The 24,021-nt window shown below is 41.3% G+C and overlaps 3 protein-coding genes and 1 non-coding gene across 13 annotated transcripts in view; 1 reads left to right on the top strand and 3 right to left on the bottom strand.

Annotated features, from left to right (window-relative positions):
* adam15 (ADAM metallopeptidase domain 15) overlaps nt 1-4,920 on the bottom strand; it is a 28,834-nt gene extending 23,914 nt beyond the window's left edge. For all 7 annotated transcript variants that reach the window (XR_006034564.1, XR_006034563.1, XM_042106560.1 and 4 more), the window contains exons 1-2: nt 4,152-4,920; nt 1,968-2,071 (exon numbers count right to left, since the gene is read on the bottom strand). Coding sequence is in view for 5 of the 7 variants with exons in the window: in XM_042106560.1 (XP_041962494.1) it covers nt 1,968-2,071; nt 4,152-4,455 (408 nt within the window). In the remaining 2 variants the exon portion in view is untranslated. The remainder of the gene's footprint in view (nt 1-1,967; nt 2,072-4,151) is intronic.
* A 488-nt stretch (nt 4,921-5,408) lies between these two features.
* Nucleotides 5,409-13,176, bottom strand: dcst1 (DC-STAMP domain containing 1). Its single transcript, XM_042106572.1, has 16 exons — nt 12,959-13,176; nt 12,692-12,817; nt 12,505-12,579; nt 12,255-12,383; nt 11,897-12,036; nt 11,633-11,804; nt 11,372-11,515; nt 10,982-11,103; nt 10,398-10,555; nt 10,146-10,245; nt 9,870-9,965; nt 9,306-9,432; nt 8,593-8,709; nt 7,983-8,125; nt 6,388-6,498; nt 5,409-5,756 (listed from the first exon to the last, which is right to left on the bottom strand). The coding sequence occupies exons 1-16, from the start codon at nt 13,014-13,016 to the stop codon at nt 5,517-5,519; spliced, it is 2,058 nt and encodes a 685-aa protein (XP_041962506.1). The 5' UTR covers nt 13,017-13,176; the 3' UTR covers nt 5,409-5,516.
* Nucleotides 13,177-15,707: 2,531 nt separating this feature from the next.
* dcst2 (DC-STAMP domain containing 2) lies at nt 15,708-23,663 on the top strand. Of its 4 annotated transcripts, none has more exons than XM_042106568.1 (15): nt 15,708-16,251; nt 16,372-16,542; nt 16,955-17,056; nt 17,483-17,677; nt 19,146-19,172; nt 19,371-19,584; nt 19,955-20,112; nt 20,455-20,619; nt 20,942-21,109; nt 21,559-21,659; nt 22,066-22,196; nt 22,311-22,438; nt 22,568-22,661; nt 22,937-23,158; nt 23,345-23,663. In XM_042106568.1, exons 1-15 carry the CDS (start codon nt 15,981-15,983, stop codon nt 23,553-23,555), a joined length of 2,358 nt encoding a protein of 785 aa, XP_041962502.1. In that variant the 5' UTR covers nt 15,708-15,980; the 3' UTR covers nt 23,556-23,663. The 4 variants fall into 4 exon arrangements, with proteins under 4 accessions (XP_041962502.1, XP_041962501.1, XP_041962500.1 ...); XM_042106567.1 differs by having other exon boundaries at nt 19,107-19,172; nt 21,589-21,659; XM_042106566.1 differs by having other exon boundaries at nt 19,107-19,172.
* Nucleotides 17,984-18,055, bottom strand: trnaa-cgc. The gene has a single exon. It is a non-coding gene; the product is annotated as a tRNA-Ala (tRNA).
* Nucleotides 23,664-24,021: the final 358 nt, after the last annotated feature.

Below are 24,021 nucleotides of genomic sequence, written 5' to 3'. Positions count from 1 at the left end.
GAACATACTGATTAAGTACGGAGGGAACCATCCCCCTGAATTAGATTAGAGCTCGGCTCCATAATCCGTCTTAACGTAGCGTGCCCTGGGGCACCTCTCACACCACCACCACCTGTAAGTGTGTGTGTGTATGTCTGTGTAAGTGTGTGTGCGAGAGAGAGAGAGAGTGAGAGGAAGAAATAGACAAAATGGACTGCCCAAGATGGCCTATCGTTGCTTAAGTATGCGCAAGTGCACTCCCCATGCCTCACAGTATGTTTAGCGGTTCCATGACCGCAATGTTAAACAGCTCTACACATCACATGGAGATTCATGGTAGTGGTACAGTTGTAGAAAGAAGAAACCCACAGACTGTGAGATTGGAAAGTTACACTCCACTCCTTGAGAGTAGGAACAGCCCTTGTGCTATAGCAGCAGTCACAGAGGGCTTTGATTAGGACGCTCTGTGGGCGAACTGGGCGTTTTTTGATCACTGAGGTTATCTGCTATGCTAAATCAAAACGAAACAAGGCTGCATTCACGAATGGCACAATACACCTCTGTGGCCAACAACATCACAAACTCACATTTCTGTTCAAGTAACCTACATAACAGGGACAAGCCTAAACCATTTCCATTAATCATGGTGGTGCATTGTCCTTATTGTGGTAATATTTGTATGAACATGTTAATGTTTAACTGGGAGTGAATGTTTGTGTATTCAAGAGTGAGGTGAGGTCAGGTCTTGGCTATAACCAGCGTGATCTTTATCATTTGAATACCTTGGATAGAGCGAGCCGCAGGCTTTATTTAACCGATGGGTGTTGATGAGGGTGTAGGCTGCATATTTGCTGCACACACCCATGCCAAACCCCCACCCACCTTTCCTTTCTCCCTCGCTCCCGTTTTCTGTTTCAAAATAAAGCTAAAAACAGCTCTGTGTTGCTGAGCTCATTTGCACTGATTAAATGCATATGTGGACGAGACGCACAGTCACAATATCCTCCACAACCCACTGTCCAGAAAATGACTACGCATGAGTAAGAAGCCAGGGAGAATCTGTGGGAACCGCGTCCCCTCGCATCCCTCTAAATGCATTAACACAAGTGAGTCAACCTACATAGCAATCCAATCTCCACTGAGGCACAGTCAGCTGTGAGACAGACCTTGCATTTGGACCTACTTACTAGTTCCGCTTGCATTGCGGCTTAACTTCCCTTTCTGAAGAAAAAAAAAATGTTTGGTCCTCACACACATCCCTTGAATCCAACAAGATCTGGCTAAATCAGACACAGTCATCATTTATTTTCTGCCTTCCTGTGTGTGTGTGTGTGTGTGTGTGTGTGTGTGTGTGTGTGTGTGTGTGTGTGTGTGTGTGTGTGTGTGTGTGAATGGAGGTGAGGAAAATGTGCCGTCTGGCTTCCTTCTCTGCTCTCACGTAACGCAGGAAGGAAACAGGGCCTGTTGACATTTCTTCCTGCAGAAGTATGATCTGAGAAGAGGGACAATCTGGCCACTCTGGAGGTACTAGGCCACTTCCTTCACAGCTGACAGCAGCCCTGAAATCACATCCTGAAGAATTCCCCCCTTTCTGCCTCTCTCCACCTAGCAAGACACCAGCCACTGACTGGACTCATCGTGGATTAACTGGGGCTTGAAATAAGACTGAAGTCACACTTGGCTTTGAATCATTAAGAGTCAAACTATGGCAACGGACACAGACATCTTAGCCCATTTATAAGGGTTCGGAGTGTCCCATTTAAACAACAGTAAAATTGGTTGAAGGTTTTTAAACAAGAGTATAAACTCTATCTCTCTCTCTCTCTCTCCCTTCACATTTGGCACACTGTGGGTATCACACAAACTAACTGAGGTTTTGGTTTAGAAAATAATTGAAGTGACTGTGCAAACCAGGAGATGGAGAGTCTTGTTTGTACAGACCTTTCTCCTGTATTATCAGTATGAGTGTCTTGATTCTTCTCTCTTACCTGCAAAGCCTCTGTTAGACTCTTCCTGTGTCCATTCACAATGGCAAAGGGTTTCGTCCTCTCCAGCGGCTTGGCTTCTCTTCCATGGTGATGCTCATCGTTGTCTGGGATTTCACAGGAAGGAAGGTTATTTTAAGAATATTTTAACCATTTGTTTTTAAGCACTGCATATCAACGATCATCAAAGATGCCATGCTGTGATAGGTGGAAACGTTAAAATCATACACATTTCCATGAAAATGGCTGACTGCCCTTTGCATTTGGTTGAATGTAGCTGCAAAGCCCTGACCAGTGGTATGGAAGCCATCCAGATGCAGTTTCATAGTGGATAACATCATCATGGCTGCACTCATGGCTTCAATCATGCTGTCCCAGTCAAGTTCAGCTCGGTTCAAATAAAAACTGCACCCTGGCTAATTATATGATCGGATGTCTTTGACAAATGATGGGGCTGTTCTGAATATTTCAGATATATTTTTTAGATGACCAGGTTAATTTGATTTACAGAAGAGCAACTTTAAAAAGTGGACATCAGCACCATCAGCACAAAGACCATAGGATAAGGTAGAGGTACAGCAATGACCCACTGCACACTTGGCCCACGTGAGCACGTCACTAACAAAGACAGCCGGACATCAGCCAAGAAACAATTGGATGATTAAGTTGCTTAAGCGTGCAAGGACATCAAATAGACTAGGCTAAAGACTGGACAGACTCTTTGGGTCTAAAGCATGTCAGCATTCACTTGGTTTGCTGTATGTCCAGCTGGCCATCAGACAAGGTTAATAAAATCTGTTGGATTTCTTATTTTTGCGTTTTACCTCTACTGTTGTACAAAGAAAAAAACAAGACCTGAGTATCCTTAATTATAGTACACTTAATACAGTACAGAAATACATTTTGAGAAGCAAAAAAACCTTTACAGCAAGACAGTGCATCCTGTCTCAAAATTAAGTGTGGTATTTTGGTAAAGTAGCAGAAAATGTGTTTGGCATGATTTGTCGGTAATAACCATGGAAACACACTCGTGTCATTGTCAGAATGAGCCAAATGCAGTGCTAATGGCCTCCCATTATCCGAAGCTGACGCAAGCTTTGACTTGACAGGGACCCAAAGGGGCCTGCCTACACTGAACACCACTGTTGCTAACCTGGAGTGAAACCACACGGGTCCCATAAGGTAAGAATAACAGGGTGTGTGTGGAGAGAGAACCTGAAGGAAACTCCACACAGTGATTTTTTCCCCTTTCCTTTCCCACGGAGAAAACTCCAAATAGAACCTTTTCCCGTGGGCGAAAAAAGGCGAAAACTCAAGCTGTGAATTTTAATGTGTTGCTAACCGACTCCCAAGAGCCCAGTAGACCTATCCCACCTGTAAGAATTTATTACTAGTTTTATTAAGCCATTTGAAGTTTTAGCAAATGGCCACACTAGCTCAGCTTTACTTGGTGGCACAGATATGCCAGGTGCCGGTGTGCATAACACATGCATGCACCAGTGCAGTGCCTATGTCTGAGTAAGCCTCGCTCTCACTCACATCTGTTCTTAGTCACAGCTGAACTAAGGCCACCCATTCAATCACAACAGAGTGGGAATCACTGTCAGTCATTGTACAGAGCAGAGGGCAGCTGTTGTTGTGGTTATGAATGGCTGTGTGTTGGTGAAAAGGGTCTTCTGAAAAAAGGCATGGTACAACTACCTTGTAAGTGCCGTTGTGTAGGCCTACCTAAAATGCACTATGACAACATAGTTTTCATTCATGGGAATTCATTTGTACAGAATGACTTCAGAGATATTTATGATAAAAGCCTCCTCAAAATAACTCAATCAAATGCAAGTAACATATGGAGCAATGATCTAAAACAGGCCACTTTTGAGTGAATGAACACACCATGTGGTGACCTTGTGTGTAGAGCACTTGCTAGGATTAGGCCACCTGAGGCAAGTAATACCTCCAGCAGTTAATCAAATGTGGCCAGCAGCAAGCACTGGGCTGCCTGTAAGTTATAGTTAGATTTCTTCTCCTGACAGCGTAAAGTTACGCTAAACTGTCTAAAGCTGTTACAAAATAACTCATCACACTGTTGTTGGCAGTATTAACAAGGCACGTCGAACAAATATCTTAATATTTTCCTAGACACAAGCGCAATAACAATAAAAGTCATGAGTAACAAAATTGTCATACCTGAATGTAATGACTGACTCGGTCTTGAATTTTGCTGTGGAGAGGTCTCCTCTTGTGACTCTGTAAATATACTAGGGGAGATGTCTGTAGTTTCCACCTGTAAAGGCTGTGGCGCTTCAGTGTCATTGAAAAGTTCTAACCGGCTCTGCAAAGGTAATAGCACTGTCATGGACAGGGCACCTTTCAGAAAACCGCAAGGGGTACCCTGAAGTAATAACACAGTTAATAAGACACGAAGTGGCAGCACTACTGCACAGGCACTAAGGATCATATTTGACGTTTTAGTGTTCAAAACCAGTGTCATCGAAATCAAAGGTCAATCTTCTAGTCCAACTCTATGTCCAGTCTAGACCCCACTGCGGGTGTTCGTCCGGACTCCTTATTCTACGTGTATAACACAGGTGGGACTTCCATGGACTCCTTGAGCCAACGCGCCTGTGTCCTGTGTTAGAGGCGATGTGCAAAATAATCTGTCTGCACAAAACAACGTCCACGAGGCAGCATACAACTGTACCTACCGGCTTTGATCACGCGAAATGTCACATTTTGCAATTTGACATTAAAACCGCGTTTCGCCTGAGCACGGTTACGCAGCTGACGCATACCACAATCCATTTGCTGGTCCAAGCGACGGTGAAGTTACTTTGTGTCCGATCCCGCGTCCAGTTTCTCAGGTTGCCCAAGTAAGTTCAAAATGAATTTACATTCCAGCAACATTCGCTCTGCCGGTGATGTGAGGACTCAGTGAACACTGTTTACTCGGATGGTGTAATCGTATTTTGCTGCGTAGAAACCAACTAGGCGGGATTTCCTCTTGGCTTTTAACCCTTTACCTTCCTTTAGGTGGCGTCATGTTTCTTTTAGATGTTACTTTTAGAATAGAATTTGAATCTACTCAAGAAGAATATCACAGCACGTATTATACGATAATGAAAATAGAAAAATACTAATACATCATAAATGCTTTGTAGGTCTATTATGTTGTTATTGTCTAATGTGTATAGATCCTCTGGAAAATTGGCAGTCTTCCAGCAAAACAGCATCAGCTAAAGAAATTTTGAGAGATGCTTGGATGCTTGAAGACATCCGGATGTGCAGAAGTTATGACTAATGGCTAATGTGGAGTGGAGTGGAGTGGAGTTGGCTCATACTAGACCAGGCTGTGCCGGAAATCATCCATTGTTTTTTAAAAACAATAAAAACATTATTTATCAATTTAGATTTGATATATTGTCAGAAAAAGCACTTTTCACAGAACAGTGTTTACCCATTACATTTATCCATACATGCATAAAACATTTTAAATTAAGTTACATTCAACTGTAAACTGAAAAGCATAAAAAGTTACAATTGTTTGGCCGCTCTCTAGTCAACATAATAAACATCTATATCGTTGCCACTGTCCACAGGGTCATGTTGTTTGTGCGGAGCACAGACACAACAGAACTGATCCAGGTCTCTCCAGCACGTAGGACAGTAGACCACCCCGCAACCTGACCCAGTGCACTCAAGCCCCTGTCCTCTTCTTTGGCGTTCCCCACACACACAGCACCGCTGCAGCTTCAGGCCCGGGCACCCCATCTGGACAACCAGTGCTGAGAGTACCTGAGAAGTAGGAAAAGAGGGAAAAGCTTGAAGAGACATGGAAATCAAACTGTGCTGCGCTCCCTACAACACCTCTCCTAAGAGGACTCTATATCATCTATACACATCCAAAGTCTAATTTACACAGTGAGAACCAACAACATTGGGACAGGATCAAGCCTGATATGACTATTTGGCTTGGAGCAGGGCGTGGAATGCGAGTGCCCAGTGGGCCACTTTTGGTAAGCAGAACTGGCGCTGCGGGATGAACCGAACAACCTTGGGACAGGATCAAGCCTGATATGCTCGCTGACTTGGAGCAGGGCATGGAATGCGAGTGCCCAGTGGGCCTTTTTTGGGATGCTGCGGGATGAACCGAACAATCGAACAACCTTGGGACAGGATCAAGCCTGATATGCTCGCTGGCTTGGAGCAGGGCGTGGAATGCGAGTGCCCAATGGGCCACTTTTGGTAAACAGAACTGGCGCTGCGGGATGAACCGAACGCCTTTTAATACTGTCTGTTTCTTTGTACAGTTACATAGTTTCTGAAACAAGCCACACATCAATAAGCTACTGCACCGTAGTACCATCATTATGATTGACAGCGTGTCCTGTACAAGGGTTTCAGAGCAATAATTCTGGACACTTACAGACATCTGTGGCTTTTGTGCAGTCATTAGCTTTCTGCGTTGGATGTCGACAAACATCATGCGTTTCTGTATCTGCAGGTTGTAGAGGAACAGAATTCGCCTCTTCTCTCTCTGTGGATGTGACCGTCAACACACACACACATAGACAAAGAAAGATTTCAGAAACATTTATTAAGATGCAAAACATTATGATAGTGGTTAGCTATATGCTCTACGTGAACACTCGCTAATTGACACACGCTAATTCAGGCTAAAGGCATGACAGAGGCCATGGTAATCCACACCAGCCCCCCCCCACACCCCGCTCAGAGCACACACAAATACACGTGCGTACACTCATGCCGGCATACACCGGCACGAGCTACAAGTTGGGGCTAATGCTATTACAATAAGTCCTTCTCAGCTCTGGACTGCTTTGCTGGTGGCAGAGTGGAAAATGCATTTCTTACAGGATTGGAGAAATCCATCGCCCACCATTCACCTCATGAATATATACATTTAACCCAGAGGTATAGAGCAATATCTTCTCATTCCTTGTTATGCAATAGTTTAAATATTATTTCATGGTGTTCTTGGCAGTGTTACAGATGGATTGAGAGCTTGTATGGAAGTAGGTGGAGAGGCTGAAACATTTTGTGTGAGTAAGATTATGTGCCCTCTACTAAGTGTGCTCAATTTCTCAACACAAAGAGGATTTATTCAGAAAAAAAACAACTTTATTTTATATGCTAAAGTAGGCCATTCTGATACATGCAGTTTCCAAATATATTTCAATAAAATATCTGTGAGAACAATATCAAACTGCACACTATGTTTGTTTTCTCATAGAGACAGTGAATAACTTCATAAAATAAATTATATCACACAACATTTTTGACTGTTTTTGTTTGTTTTCATCGAGAGGGATGTAAAGGACTTTTCTGTATTTGTTCAGACTTTCCTGTGCTAGTACTAAAAAGGTTACACAATAATAAATACTCTGCTGTTTGAAAAGCGGGCTTGATAAACATGCATGGGCTGGGAAGCATGCCAACATATCCATCTGCAAATGCAGCCACCGTTGCTTTTAACCACCTCTAACAGCACATCAAAGATATGGAAACATTACCACAGCAGCATCTATTGTAATGTATTGAAAAAGGTCGTCACATCCTGAAGAAGGAAAGTAATTTACTAAGTGGAATGAAATGCTTGTTTAGAGACCATGTTTCAAAAATATGTGATCTATAGATAAATTTGCTGCCACATATGAGCTCATTCTTATTATGTCCTGTTCTTTATATATATAATATAATGTCTAAAGGAACAATATATATATAGAACATACAGTTATAAGTTATGGCATTCTACAACATTGCTGTCATGTTAATTTGCTCTAGCAGACAGCCATTTTGAAGGTAATTTGTTGTTGATTAAGATGCGATTAATACACCCCCTATCAGATAAAAGTGCCCATGTGTCCAGCAAGAAGCAACAACAAACACGGTATTATGTATCACTTTGGATCAGGGTTTCATCTATTTTCATTTGGGATGAAAGCCATGTAATGTAAATGTGAAATGCTTATGTAACTCACGTGTATGTAACTCTCTCACCTTGGGAAAATAGAAGGCTGCGATGACTCGGCGCAGTCGGTTGGTGTACACCTGCAGGCAGCACATCAGGGCCATCATGAGGAGGGGGACGATACTCCACAGGTATTCCTCCCAGGTCAGGGCATGGGGGTCGGGCAGACAGTCTAAAGGAACAAACATTACAGCACATCATAACCTGTATAGGACACAAAATATGAAATGACATTGATAACGCTCTACTGATATTAAACAAAACTGAAGTATTCCTATAAGTCAATCAGCAAGTGACTGGATTAATATTATTGTGACAGGAAAAAAAAAGTTTTCATTAAATGGTATCAGTAGAGCTCAAGTCTAATCCAGTCATAAATTCACTAGAGAGCATTTTCTGGATATATTAGTCCATCATTGCTGCCTAACTTATGCAGCGTTTCTGACACCAGCAGATGCCGTGACAGCACGCCTGCCAATTCGACTGCTGAGTCTCACTGTCAAAACAGTGTCATCAGTTTTATTTATAAAGGCAGATAACAGGATGTACAGAATTAGAACTCCGTTGGACCCAGCTGATGAAATTAAGTTTCCCATTTTTAATATATTCCACAAAAAACAACAATACAAGGTCACCTACGCTTGTTACTGGACTGCATGTCCACACTGGAGGAGGTGTTGAAAGCACCTATGGTTTTCCGCAGGAGATTAGCCAGTATGGATTCTCCAGCGACATCAATATCAATGTGGTGATAACCTGAGGGGATATCCCATTAGATAACAGTCAGCTTTTATAAATCTATATAGCAGTTAACAGGGATGTAGTGGAGGCTAAACACAAGTAAACACAGTTTATCCACCTCTGAAATTTCAGAGTCAGAGTTTATCCACCTCTTATTAGAGTCAAAAATCACACTGTATTATCCACATTCACAATATGTAATCTTCAACACTCTAGGAACCATTTAATATCACTGGTATTGTTAAAAAACATTGGACAATAACCTCCACCATGTTCTGAATGCCTTTTTTAAAAATTCGATACCGCATGGCGCAGTCCACCTCACCGAGATCACAGAATTGATAGTTTACCCACCTCTTATTTTACAACTACATCCGACAGTTATTGCTACATTTGTCAGATCATTTCAATAAAGGGAGATCTATCTCCTTCTGTCATGCTTTAGAGCCTACTGGTGTTGGGAAAGTGAGGCCTTTCAATAACAAACTGTACATGTACTCATAAACATATAAACCTGTTAGTCTATTCAATACAGTATATGGTAACAATGTCAATTTCTATTCCACATGATATTTTTAATGATGAATTATCCATTGGCACACCTTACTCACTCGAGAAAGAATACTGTGTGAATGAGTGTCTATGGATGATGTCAAAGACATGAAAAAGGATCCAATCCACAGCCAGTAGGACACAAGTGAAGAGCATGAGAGAAAGCACCTGCAACAGGCCAGCCACCTGTAGAGAGAGTTATAGTTATCATTTACCATTCATTACTTTGTGTCATTTGTATTTTTTACTGGAAAACCCTGATAGGCCTGAAACTATATTTAGCTCTGCCAAGAAGGATTTGTTCTTTATTGTTGTTTGTTTTGCTGTTTGTTTGTCTGTCTATCAGTAAGATTAGGACAGGGAAACTGCCATCCTGATTTTAACAGAATTTATTACATGGGCCAAGGGACAATTTGGAGTCAATCCAGATTAAGCAGTGGATCAAGATGTTTTATCACCCTCTTTAATATTGTGAGATAGGGCATTTGGCCTTTGCTGAGATCTGTACTCTCCGAGAGCCCTTCTAGAACCTCATATCTTCTAAATTATTCATCATTTGAAAGGTTAGGCAGCAGTGATATGCAGGTGCTGTCATTCAAAGAAATTACCAAAATATGACATACCACAAGCTTGAGTTCGCTAGGATGGATGGAAAAGCTCCAGGGGTTGATGAAGTGTTTGTGCTCAGCCTTCTTCAGAGGTAAAAGATACCTCTTACCCTAAAATGGCAGTTACATTTCTCAAAAAAAATATGACTAACACAGACATATTGCACACAATGCACTATTTTGCCGCTACATTTCTGTGGCAGTTACTAACAAAAACAAGGTATACCTTCACAGCTCAAAAGAATATAATAACACTGGCCTAAATATGGAACAAACAACCAGCATTCTTACGGCTTTTCTCCTGCGTGCATCAATCTGCCTGAAGTATGTTGTAATGTAAATATTGTCAAAGCGAATATCCTGGCAGTACTGTCTTGCATATCCAAAAGCGCTTTTTAGATATCAAAAAACAGGACACATTAACTTAATGCAATGTGGTGGTGTAAACATAATCTATCATTTCATACAAACATTTATGCTACAGCTGTCTGTCCATAATATGGGAATTTGATTCAGTCATACAATACAACATGTTAAACTTACGAAACAAACACAGCAATGAAGGCAAAAGACAGAAGGACATGAACCAATTCCAAGAGCTGGTCAACAATAGCCTTCTTCTCCTCAAATGTCTTGCTGAGTTCTGTAGAGAAATCTTCCTGAAGCATGGACAGGCCAAAAACTGATTGCTGCTCAACTTTCTGCGCCCAAACAATACAGAAAAATGGTGGTAAGTATCCTTCTGTTATTTTATTTGATTTTGAAAAAGAACTAAACAAAGTATTGATATATCTATTCAAAATCACAGGCATTTGAATAGGCTTTATTGTTTTGCTCAGTGTAAATATTATGACTATGTTACAGTTAAATATCTCACAATCTCAAATCCCAGGAATGTATTCAGTAACGTATACAGTATTGGGAAATGTATTTAGTAGCTGTTTGTTTGTCCCACAGTAATTTGCTGATGTAGGCCTAAGTACAATAGGCTCTGGCCAACAGATGTTTATAGATTACATACAGGGGATTATACAAGATAAGACCCAGTATAAACAATTAGAGACAGGTAAGCAGGTAAGCAGATAAACTGTGTTCACAGTAGGTGTGAGAGAGGAAATGGATTGGACCTGGAGGATGACATTAGTGGTAAACTCTTCCCCGAGTTTGCCTATGGACAAATTGAGCTTGTCAAAGGTCTGCCCAAAGTTTCCCTCCACCGGGATCTCTTCTCTGCACCAAGGTGTCATTACTAAGTATAAAACAACAAACGTAATGTCAATTGTAATGTGCTGCACTAAACAAACACCAAAGAAAAACAATATCATGCTTTCTACAGCTACAGACAATATGCATGTAATGACAAATACGTTGAATTGATATAACTTATTCATAGAAGTACAAAAAGAATTTCATACAAATGAATGACTATACTACTGCACAATTGTGAGAGTCTACAGTATACCCTGATACATTAGACACACAGTACAATTAAAAGAAATCCACTTCTGAGCACTGACCTTTCATGACATCACACAGAAAGTCAAATTTCATTGGCACACAGAGCAGGTGGTTGATGAGAGGGACACTGATGGTGTCCATGCACTCTTGCCATTTGACGTCAAACCAGCCCCGGCAGCGCTCTATTCCCTCTTCCACCACATCTACCACAACCACCATAATTGCAGTTCTTTGAGTTGTCACAACATCCTGTACTTACGATGGCAAATGATCGGTTACATTTCCATGTAATTATTACAGAGCTGGAGTCTGACACTTACAGTCACACCGCATCATCGTTTTGGCAGCAAATACTTCCTGTGTGCTGTTGCCCATGGTGATAGAATCCCCTACAACGCTGTTGTATCCATACCGTCCCAGAACCTCATCTCTGATGCTCTGAAAGTTTCTACTGATGTTCTTGGTTTCACTCTGAAGTTCCGCAGTATCATCCTAAAATAAACATAATGCCTTAGCAGTAGATCAGTGACCAACTGGACATGAACAATGTGGGATACTGTATTTTTTTCCTACAGTACACATACCACAATCTCCTGGACAACTTGAACAAATGGGTCTGTCACCACTCTCCACATAACTTTGCTGTGTTGAATCTGCAAGTCCAAGTTACAACCCATGGAGTAGGCCACATTCTGAATGTTGTAGGGGATGTTGGTGACCGGGCCTGTCAGAAAGTTGTCAATAAGTCCGCTACCTTAAATAACAACACTGAAAAATGTTCAATACAAACTTCACTAAAAAGCCTTATCTTCTGGCGCAAGGGCTAAATGTGGCACAAGGCCTTTTGTGTGAAATAAATCCAAGTGGACCAAATAATACAACAAGGGTGCCTTTTATACAACACCAGTACACTTTAGGTCACATGATCAATTCATAATTTACCCTGGTAAAGACCAAAGAAGACAAATAGCATGAGATAGGCCCTTCCCTGAGAACCAAGGATGCTGGGAAACATCAGCAGGACCGAACAGCGGAAGAGTGTGGAAAACATTCCACCCACAATGCACACACCTGGAAATTCACAATAAAGTTAGCCTAACTAACTAGCCTGAACAACAATATGAGTCTGAAGTTTACTGAGCAGACAATATGAGTCTGAAGGTCTTGTCACTATATTAATAAAACTACTCACCAACAAACACATATCCAACAATTAACCTTTGGATGGTGGTCATCACAATACTGTGCATCAGGCCTAGGTATAATCCTAAATTAATGAAAGAAATTGCACGTTTAATCATCAAGGTTTAAACATCAAGGTTTCTTTTCTTTTTTAAATCTCACTTACGTGAGAATTAAGACATAAGAATTGTTCTTACCTGCACCACTAACTGTTCCAAAGAGAACACCACACAGGAGACGAACCCGTGGAAACTCGTGAGGTGGACTGAACAAGAATTTGAGAGCGACATCCGGAAGGATCCTCTCGCAAATCTTTTCGATGGCTGTCAGAAAAAAAATCCATGAGATAATGGGGCCAGTAGCATGATGAAATGTCACGTAGCCCTACTGGTGTCTAAAATTGTATTGGCCTAAGGGCTGCACACTAAATGGCATTGGTCTATTAAAGGTGCTCGCATTCTTACTTGAGTGACATGGTTTACGTCGTTTGGTTCGTTGGAGGTCAATCAGTGTGGATCCCATTTCATCTCAGTACCAGGATTACATGAAGGAATACCAGATGTAGTGCTTGATGTGTGTTAAATCTATTTCCTGTGGAATTGATAGATTTGATGATTGAATCTGTAGAATGCATGCTGGCGTCACAAACTCTGTACAGGTGTTCATGAGGTAGCGTTTCCATGACGGCAGAATAACTGGATCTAAACAAACTTTCGAAGTGGCTTCGCATTGAATGTAGACATCTTTGGTAGACATCCATTTAAACGTGTGTTACCATAGACATAATATACATAGACGCCGCATTGGCTGCTGGAAACGAGAAATGCGGCCGCCATCTTGGACCGGTCATACTCCTCGTTGCGTTGCAGCAGAAGACACAAGATGCCAGTACTGTGCAGCATGTTCCTGCTCACATCGACGAACCATCGCAAACAGGGCTCGGGGGATTTACTTTTCTCAAGTAAGATTTAACATTACCGTACTAATGGTTGTATTTTGTGAATAGAATATTACCAGAGAGTTGAGAAGGAGCAAGGATCTTTGATATTACTGTATGAGAATCGTAGCCAGCTAGCTAGGCTGTTTACTCGGTGTTCACCTGGCTGAACTGAGACTTAATAAGTCATATTCCATAACACTGACTTAGATTACAACTGACACAAAAAGGCTATTGTAGAAATAAATCATACTAGATTTGGCTGGCGAATTTTACACAAGTGGCACAGACTGTAGCCTATATTATTGGGCAATCGCTAGCTGCTACTTGTAGCCTAAGCGTGTTGGTAGCTTCACTATTTTCTGAATAAAGTAACTTTTCAATAGCTTAACTTCTTTATTTATCAAGTGGCTTAGCCACACAAGCTACACTTTTCTTGTCATGTGTAATTGGCACAATTTAAAGTAGCTTCCTATGTAGAGAACTAGCCTACTGCTGTGTTTGTGTTAATAATACATTTGACTGGGTGGTAGTATTGTGTAGTGTTTTATTCATAGCAGAGTAACTGATAGTTTAGCTCACTACAATGTCTAAGTAGCTTGCCCAACACTGTATTATTCACATGTCATTTACCCTAACAAGAATAAGATGCCTCTCAAATTCCTTTATTCATTTTATTAATTTAATTATTTTATATCTCCCCAGAACAACTGCCTTGCTCAAGGAGACTGAATGAACTGAATAGTCTCCTCACATCCCTGGAACTGAGGAAGGTGCAGCTCTTCATTGCAGTATTGGAGGGCATCTGCTACACTGTGACTGAATATTTGATTTATGAGCTCCACCTTCATCACCTGCATTCACCACTCTGTGTCCCATTTTCCCATCGTCTGGTTGACTCAGTCCTCTTTTAGGGAGTTTACCCAGTTTCACTATGTACTGCTATCTTATTTGCCCACCTGCTGTCTGAAGCACTTTTTTCTTAGCCAAAGTGTACCCAAGCAATTTTAGCAAGGTGGGAACATACAAAATTACATGCACCAGTTATCGAAATCATAGAACCAACTGCATGACAGTAACCTCTGTCTCACTGAGCCTGTGAAGACACTCCCCGATTCTTTACTGATTGCAATGAACGGGGCTGATCTTAGCAGTTTCTAAAATGTTTCTTAATTCTTATTTATTTAATCTCTTCATTGGGGCTGAAAGCTTTCTGTGAACTGTAAATAACAGATGCTGTTGATGAACCCATTGACACTGTACAAGTGACAAGTCACCTTTTTGTCTTGAATTGATGAAGTTACACTTACTATGCCAAACCAATGTCTGTTTTTTAAGGATCAGAAACAAACCTACAAACTTGCACTTTACAATATTTATGGAACTTGTCTAACAAATGCTGTTGATATTGAACCCAGTTACTCCATTTCCTTTACTTATGCCACACCAATGTCTGTTCATCAAACTTTATTTTTGATGGCACTGAACTGAAAATGTTAATGGATTTTTTCTGTCAATTTAACCCATTAAAACTTGTATCAAACCAGTTTCTGTCTATGCTGTCAAACATGGATTAGTTATGTTCCCAGTGTTTATATTGGATGTCATCACTTTATAATATATCATATATGAGAATATTCTATTACTATTAAGCCCACTATGAATATTAAAATACACACAACCATGTTTCCTGTATACAGCTTTTCTACTGGAAGGTTTACAACTTATTCTGTCAATTTACCCAAGTTTGTCACTAAACCACATAGGCCTACTTGGAATACCCCTCAGATGTCTGAATGGCACTGATCTCACTTAAATGTTTATAGAACCTTTCTGTGAATAATGCTGTTGATGGAACTTTTCTGTCAACTGTGAACTATATTTAACTCATTAAACTTGTATCAAACTAGTTTTGTCTATGCTGTCAAAGATGGATTATGTTCCCAGTTTTGATATCGGACGTCAGGTCACTTTATATCATATATCAGAATATTCTATTACTGTTAAACCCACTATGAATATTAAAATACGCTAAATCATGTGTCCTGTATCATAGCTACATGTATGACCTTTGCAGCAAAAAAAACCGAGTGAGAATCTGTTCGGTATTCAGTGAGATATGATTAATTAAGTGCGCTGACAGCTCATCTCACAGGCCAAACAGATTACACTGAGTGGAGTGGATGACCGGTCCAAGATGGCGGCTCCAAATCTCGTCAGCGCTAGTAAGGAGTAGCGGTCGATGCGGCGTCTATGTATATTATGTCTATGTGTGTTACTACTCTTTGCCGATATGGAGATTTCTAATGGTAGATTGATTTGTTTAGATCCAGTGATATCGCTGCCTTGACAACGCTACGTCATGGCTTCGATACTCATTACATTTTAGGCAAACTATTTTTGTTCTAGGCTGATCCACACAGACAACACTCCAATATGAAAATAAATAAGTTAACTTCTGGCTGATCTGTTGATTGGCATAGCTATTAGCCATATACAAGGCCTTAAGTTTAACACATTTACGTCAAAGTTATTGACATCAAGGCACCATGCTTCTCGAGCACAAACTAAAATCGCACAGGCTGAGATATGTATCTAAAGAATCGCCATTTAAAAAAGTGAAGCGCCGTATTCGTATTTTTTTGCTCGGCTTGATCCTTGCCTCCGTTTATGGCATAATTGCGTTGTTTGTGCAAAATCACGGTCTGTGGTACGGCGTTATCAGTACAGTGGTCATAGCTGCTCTCACCGCCTTTGGCATGAGCCTATCCGAGGGCATACGGGTCAATGTCATGCTGATGCTGCCGACTCTGTGTTCACGTAAGTTCACAATCCGGCGTCTTGTAATTATTGTTTGCTGGTAATTCGAATTACAGTGTGGATTACGACCACCTAACCAACTGAACTCTATTTTCAAACTCTTCACTTTTCTTTTCTTAGAAAATGGGAAATCTATCCTGCTGTTTCTCGCCTTCTCGATGGTCGTTCAAGGCCCCATGAGCAACGCGATGGAGAACTTCGACCGTGCGGCAAGCAGTGTGGTGTGCGGGGCCGAGTTGGCCATGAACCAAACTCAGGAACTGATTGAGCGCGCAGCCACACCTCTGCTCCGTGAGTTTACCGTACCGTCTATAATGCAGGCCTACTTTCACATGAGATCACCTGCCTGTGAGTGGGAGGGTGGACAGGCTGTTAACTTTGTAATTTTATCAGAATGTGGGGGAAACGACGCTGAAATGAGCTGCATAGATTGACTGCAAACAGTGTGAACACCAAAGGTGTAGGGCCCAGAGACATTGTTATCATCACTCGGTTGATAGGCTAGTAGGCTAATGGATTTACCAAGCAAACTAAATCACTTTGCCTCATTGTCTGTTTTCAGCATTGTCGCCTATGTGTTCAGATAAGCAGGAAAAGATCATTAGGGCAGGGGGTTATTCTGTGTATTTGTTGGGTATGGGGAGCATTTTCTAGACATTTCCCTCATTACAAGTCCACATTTTGGCATTTTTTTTTTCTTTAGCTGTGTTGACAAAGGTTAAGGAGGTGACAAGGAATGCATATTCCCTGGCAGGAAGAGTGAAAAACCTTATTATGTCTCTTACTGAGTCAGTTCAGCACATCGGTGAGTCACAAAGAGTGGGCAGATTGGTATTCACACCGAGGGACTTTTTTTTTTTTATAGCATTTCAAGTCCTAAAGTGCTAAAATCTACTCATGGGCCTGCAATACCGGTGGTAGTTTAGTTTGATTTGAAAATAAATGTATAAATAGATACATGGATAGATAAATCTATACATAAATAAATAATGTAGTTAAATAAATGTTAATTCATTTATTAACATGTTTCCACAAATTAACATGTTTCTTTTGCCCAAGTTAGCTTTTATATATAATAATACTTATACATTTTATCAGCCTATTGGTTTCTTTAATGCTATATGCATTTTCTATATCTTTTTCTATATGCACTCTTATAGCATACTATATTTCTGTAACCTGCAAATGCTGTCAGAAACTATTGTAATGACTGAATGATCTGGTGTTTCAGCTCGAAGTCTGAGGAACGTGTTGCATTTCCTAGCTGGAATCGGAGACATTTGCAACGACAAGCTTGGCACACCGTACAAGAGGTGCAACCAGCTGTTTGATGAAGCTAACGATGACTGCAGAGAGCAGCTGTCTGTGTTCTCCTTCCTCTGCTACATCGTGGATGGATTCAGGCCTCTTTGTCATATTGCTAAAGGTCTATTTGTATATCATAGTGTCTCTCAGGTGTCCTGCCTCTAGAGAACCAAAATCTGCTTGCTTTAGGACTGCTGTTGGTCTAACCCACCCAATGGAAATCAGCATAATGCTTGTTAGTATCTCAAATCAAATATTCTCTGCTCAGCAAGAACACCTGAACTCAGCATCTCATAGAGAAAGTTGGTTGGAGAGTGGTGTTCAGCTGATTACCAAAGGATAAAGCGAAACTATATTTCTAGGAATAACTGTAAGGGTATGTTTTGGACCAGGTGCTCAATTTAAAACATCCGTAACATTTACAGAGTGGAGATGCCGGGGATTGAACCCGGGACCTCATACATGCGAAGCATGCGCTCTACCACTGAGCTACATCCCCTTTCTCACAATAGGCTTTTGTTCTGTTTGTATAGTCCAACCCTTTGTCTATCTTTTCATTCCACCGTTGAAATTTACTTCCATTCAAAAACCTTTTAATGATCAAAACACTCCTTGCAACTAGCAGCAAGCTGACCTCCTAATTAATGTTCCTGACATTTTTATCATTGTAGAGGGTCAAGATGTCCTCTGTTTTCTGAAAGCAGTTAAATCACATTTTAGGCCAGGCAATGGTCAGTCCACAGAAAGTGTGTGGGCAGCACTTTCTGAGCGTTTTGCATTCCTGTGCTGGGTGCCTATGACTCGCTCACTTCCTTCTTTCGTCCTGTGTTTTCTTTTCAAATGAATTATTGTTTGATATCCGCCCGTGCTCTCTGGTCAGCCTGGCCAGCACTTTTTCTGGCTTCTTAGTCCAAACATGACCTCAGACTGGAGACAGGGGCCAGACATGGCATGTGAGAAGTGATTTAACTGAAAGCTTGAACCATGTTACTGGAAGTATTATTGTGCACCTTTAATAGTGCACATACTATATAATAGTATATTTATGCTAATCTTTTGGTATCAATTTGGTATCAACTTACAAATAACAGCACTGAACCAAAGAGAAAGATATTTGAAATCGCCAGTGGGTTCCTGTTATGTTTCGCAAGAGCTCTAGGTTAGTCTAGTACTGACTTGGCCAAAATTGGGAAACTTCAATATGTAGTCTGTGATTCGGATTTTGTTTGCAAAAGGTTGTCGATATCTTAGCTTTCTATCCATTTTCCAGACTATCCATTTTGAGCAAGTGACATGCTTTTGCAGGTTATCCACTAGGTTTTGCAGTTTGCACTAATTGTTTTGAGAAATTCACTAACTGCTGTGCAAATGTTAATAGTGATGTGAGAAAAGCACCAAAGCGACTGAGAATATAAACTGTAAATATAAATAAAATTTCCATCACTTACTTACGTGAGTGAATTTAAATGTAAGTAAATGTTTTGTGAGAAGTGAAATGTGTGTTGGTGATGGTTGTTGTTTCTTGTACTCATATGTGCCATTTCATACAGTTGGTCAGTTCTTCTGCATCATCCCTTCATATATTGCAGATCACATAAAAACAAAGATTGCTGACGGTAAGTAGAGTAGTTGTGCTTTCAGGTTATATGAAAATATTTCTGAAACAAAACGCTTTGATGTTCAATATTGTATGTGGTGGTCAATTTAATAACAGAATGTAAAGGCATTCAGATCAGATTTTCTGTATATTCGTCAATTTTTGTTTTTTGGGGTTTTTTTTGGTTTTATCTTGTCGCCTTTTTTTTATTCTCCAGCAACTGTGGAGGCATTTGAGAAACTGAGAAAGCAATTTGAATTCAACATATCGGCCTCTATGCACTTTGACATGCAACTCAACAGCAGCCAAACACTGCAGGAGATGTCACAGAGAATCATGGAGGAAATCTCAGAGGAGATAGGCCTCTTCCAAAAGCTCTCAGGCCTGCTGTCCTACGCGAGCCTCTTCCTTCTTGTGTACATTTACATCCAGTGAGTGGCTGGTTTAATGTAAGCCTAACCCTGTGCTCTAAACATCCATTTATTTAGTACATAGTGTACTGTTTAGTGAATAACCATCATACATTTATTCGGTATATTCTGTAGTGAATGAGTGAATGATCCAAACAGGGTCCATAGATTAGGCGTAGCTCATATTTGCCCTGACAATCACACCTGGCTCTAACATTCAGTGCCTGAAGAGTAAACTGAAATTAGCGTGAAATTAGTGGCTACAATGCAGCAGGATATCACGGCCCCTGCTGTTGGAAGACACTGCTGGCTACCTATGAAATGCCAGCTATGTTGTGTTTACTCATAACTCAACTATTTTTTTTTTTTTTTTTTTTTTTTTTTTTTAAAGGGCGGCCATGTACAAAAACAGCTACCTGAAGCGTGACGACTTCGACAACAACTATGTCACAGAACGGTTTGTCCAGCTGGACCAGCGACGCTTGTGCGAGGGCAGGCCCACTGTGCTGCCCCTAAGCCAGAGAGAGGCTCTCACTTACATCCAGCCACGTGAGTGCACACAGGGTGTCGGGCCAGCCACTCCAACCGACACAATAGGGGAAGGAGAGAGGGGAAGGATGGGAGGAGAATGAAAGTTACAGGGGTGAGTGCGGGGGGGGGGGGGGGGGGGGGGGCAGAAGGGAAACAGGTCAGTGAAGATGGGAAATGTGCACAGAAACTTCGCTTAAAGGGGGGAAGTGACAAGTGAGGAAGGACTTATGGGTGGAGCTGATAAAGCTCATTACCAAACTCACTGGGTCGGAGAGTAAACTCGGTAAGGGAAAAAGTGTGTGGTGATAACTGTTTTGAGTTGGTCTACCCAATAACACATGAATTATCTCTCTCTGGCAGTGTCTCTGTATCTAACTGGCAGAGAGAGAAGAGCCTTGATCACGAGCACCTTATCCGTCCTGCGGCACATCACAGTGGGCTCTGCCATCATGGCTCTGGACCTCATGGTGTTCTGGGTGTTCGACACAGTCCATCACCTTACCATGGGAGAGATAGTTGCCAAAGGTGATCAGGTTGAATGGACTTTATAAAAGGCCCGGATTTACTGTCTATGTAGAGGACTGATGAGGTCTTTGTTAACCTTTTAAAGGTGATGTTAAAGTGAAGACAGTCAAATTAATCACCATTTAAAAAGTACTGTTTAGCGTATCTATATGTTACTTGCTTCTATGTGCTTTCACTTTGCCTCTGTTTTCTTCATCTGCTTGTATACATGATTCAAACGCATTATGAAAAACAGTATACTTTATTAATATGCATAATTTAGCAGTAGAACTTTGTACATTTTTTATTTATGTTTTTTTTTTTCTCATATAATGACCCCCAGCCCCTATAATGGTTGCAGTTGAAGTGAATGGCTCAGGCTACACATCAGACATCTTGAAGGATATTGTGGCTTCCTTTGACATTCTGCAGAGAGGCAATGTCACCATACTGAGCAAAAAGTGCCTTGTCGAGCCCAGAGAGCCTGACTATACAGGATATGTCTTTATTGGTATGTCCACATGGATAGAGGTCCAGCCACCAGCCATACACATATTGTATGTGCACATTGGCTATGGAATTACTGTTCAGCAGTGACACCTAGTGGTAAAAATGGGTACCAGGTTTTTAAACTTGTCAGAGTTTCATATTGATTGATGACTTAACATATGCAGTTTACAAAGCAAAGCAAAAAACTCTCACAGATGAGGGTGACGGGAATGAGGGTGACAGGTCAGAAATCCACAAGACAAAAAGAAACAGACATTGAATATTAAAATGAAAGTCAGTGTAGCTGTTCAATTTGCTCAAAGTTTTTTTAGATATGTAAACTAAAGTTAAAGACTTTGGTTTACATATCCGATAAGTAGGGTGTTCACTTGTTTAGAAGCAGCATTAGCGGCAGAGAGATAATCCTGAATACACGGCATGGTGTATTATCTTCCTGGTCTTCTGTTACAGGATCTTTTTATGGCCTCGCCCTTTTCACAGTTATTGCCGGCAGCTATGTCAAACGTTTACGAAGGCTTATTTGTGCCAGCTACCACCCCAAAAGGGAAAAGGTAAGTTACCTCTCATATGCTCTTATCGACAATATTCAACACATCATCGAAACATTATTTTTAGTATTTGATTGTATTATCAATCTTGTGTGTCATTGAAATTGTGTATGCTTTAGCTTGGATTTATGTTGAACAGAAGGGTTGTGTGTAACATGACTACGCTCTATAACATTCATGATAGTCATGTATAGCCTACAACAGGTCATTTTAGTTATGCTGGGAATTCATGCAATGCAGGGCAATGGTGCAATCGCCAATGACTGTGACACAGAGGTGTCTGTCTGAAAACACAATGACAGCGTAATTCCGTTTTGACTCTCAAGAGGCTGTCTTTTGTGTGTTTCTCTGTGTGTGTGTGTGTGTGTGTGTGTGTGTGTGTGTGTGTGTGTGTGTGTGTGTTTTCTAGGAGAGGATCCACGCTTTGCATCAGCTAATCCTTACCCAACGATTGTCCCTCCAGAAAAACTTGCTGAGGTTTGTGGCCAAAAGCAAGGGGGATGGACAGTCTGGTACTTTCCTGAGAGCACTGGCATTGATGTAAGTATCAGGTAACACATACTTCTTCTTTAGTCCTCATCTACTGTCATGTAAATAGATTGCTATGTAAATAGTGGATGTGGTACCTAATGTATGGCTTTGGTCTGCTCCAAGTCTCCCAGGTATATCAAGGGTGGCCCGATACCTGGGGGCCTTTGACCAGTCCTGCATGGCTTGTGGGAATGTCTTGGAGAGCGAGGATGATCCTAACGCCCACACCTGTTCTACCTCACAGTGCAAAGGTACTTTGAGACACCTTGAGGGACATGTGTCCATCCCATCAAGGATGGGTTGTAATTCATACACCATACATAAGACAGACTTGCTTAATGCAAAAGGAGACCATACTGAGAGGTCTATTTCCCTTGTAGGCTTTTACTGCCTCCAGTGCTTTAAGAATATGGACAACATCTGTGCTTTGTGCATGGGGCCCCTGACATTCCAGGAAGACAGTGAGGAAGAGCTGTAAGTTATGTTAGGACAGGCAAGATGAACTAACACTGTGGAGCATATATCTCCATCATAACCATTATTAGTATGTAGCCATTAAGTCTGTGCAGACAATCCAATCATTACCATCTGGATCTACAAAAAAGGTCATTTTTTTAACCTTAACCCATGTATATTGTAGTCCACATTGGAATTGAAAGTGTGTGTGTGTGTGTGTGTGTGTGTGTGTGTGTGTGTGTGTGTGTGTGTGTGTGTGTGTGTGTGTGGCTATATGTGTGTGTCCCTCTCAGAGACTCCAGTGATGATCAGCAGGTCAGCCTCTGGACCAGTGCTCTCATGTCTCCCCACATCACTCAGAGCAGGGACCGGAGGAGGCTGATGAAGAGGCGCATTTCCGTGGCAACAAGACGACGGTCAACTGAACAGCACAAGAGTAAAGGGCTGGAGGACACAGCTGACAACAGTGACAGCAGTCCTGTCATCAGTGATCATTATTCTGATTCTGATACCAGGTACTACAGAAGAATTGGTTACTTATAGTAGATGCTCCATGCGGTTATGTCCTCAATTCTATGTATCTGATATTGTAAACCTATGAACAATATTAATGCTGCCTGCCCCGCCCCCCCTTCTCTCTCTCTCTCACTGTATGTGTGTGGAATGTGTGTGCATGTGTACATGTGTGTGCATGTCTTCAGTGAGCCAGACATGTTATATCAGTACCCAGAATCCATCAAACTGAATACCAAGTCTTTCCTCGACATGTTATCTGTAAAAACCCTGGAAATTCAGAGAGACGGCGATGGTCTTCCTCCTAACACACAGTCCATGAATAGAAGTCTTTCTAAAGAAATGGTCCTGGACACTGTTGTAGTACAAAGCTCTTCTTCTTTACAGAAGCACTTATAAGCTTGGTTAAGTGTATCAAGAAAGTGACCTTCCCTCTAAAGCACCAGTCAGCATCAAATCCAGGAGGAAGTATTTGTTTGTTTGCAAATAAAGCCTATTTTTTAACGCCTATTGCATACTTATTGTTCACCCCATTTGAAGAGTTGGACTTGTACCTTTAGTTTTCAGAGTTGTAGTTTAATCGAGTTATTTTTATAGGCAAGACAGTTTGCTGACACAAATGACATGTCTAAGAATGTCCCCATATCATATTAAACAGAATGTGGGTGAGCGAGTTTGGTTTTGCTTCATTTTCCTGCATCTTACTGCTTCAGGAATGCGTGGTATGAGCCCACGGCGTCGTAAGCGTCATTCCTTCACGTTCAGGACAAGTGGTTTTGAACTTCTGTGGGTTTCTATCTGAGGTAAATGTGCTGGATTGAAATATGTCGTGGTTTCACACACACCATACTAAAAGTGAATGGGT

This window comes from Alosa sapidissima, chromosome 10 (genome assembly GCF_018492685.1).
Source record: "Alosa sapidissima isolate fAloSap1 chromosome 10, fAloSap1.pri, whole genome shotgun sequence".
NCBI lineage: Eukaryota > Metazoa > Chordata > Actinopteri > Clupeiformes > Clupeidae > Alosa > Alosa sapidissima.
The sequence above is the reverse complement of the archived record's forward strand: the minus strand, read 5'-3'. Positions and strand labels throughout refer to the sequence as shown.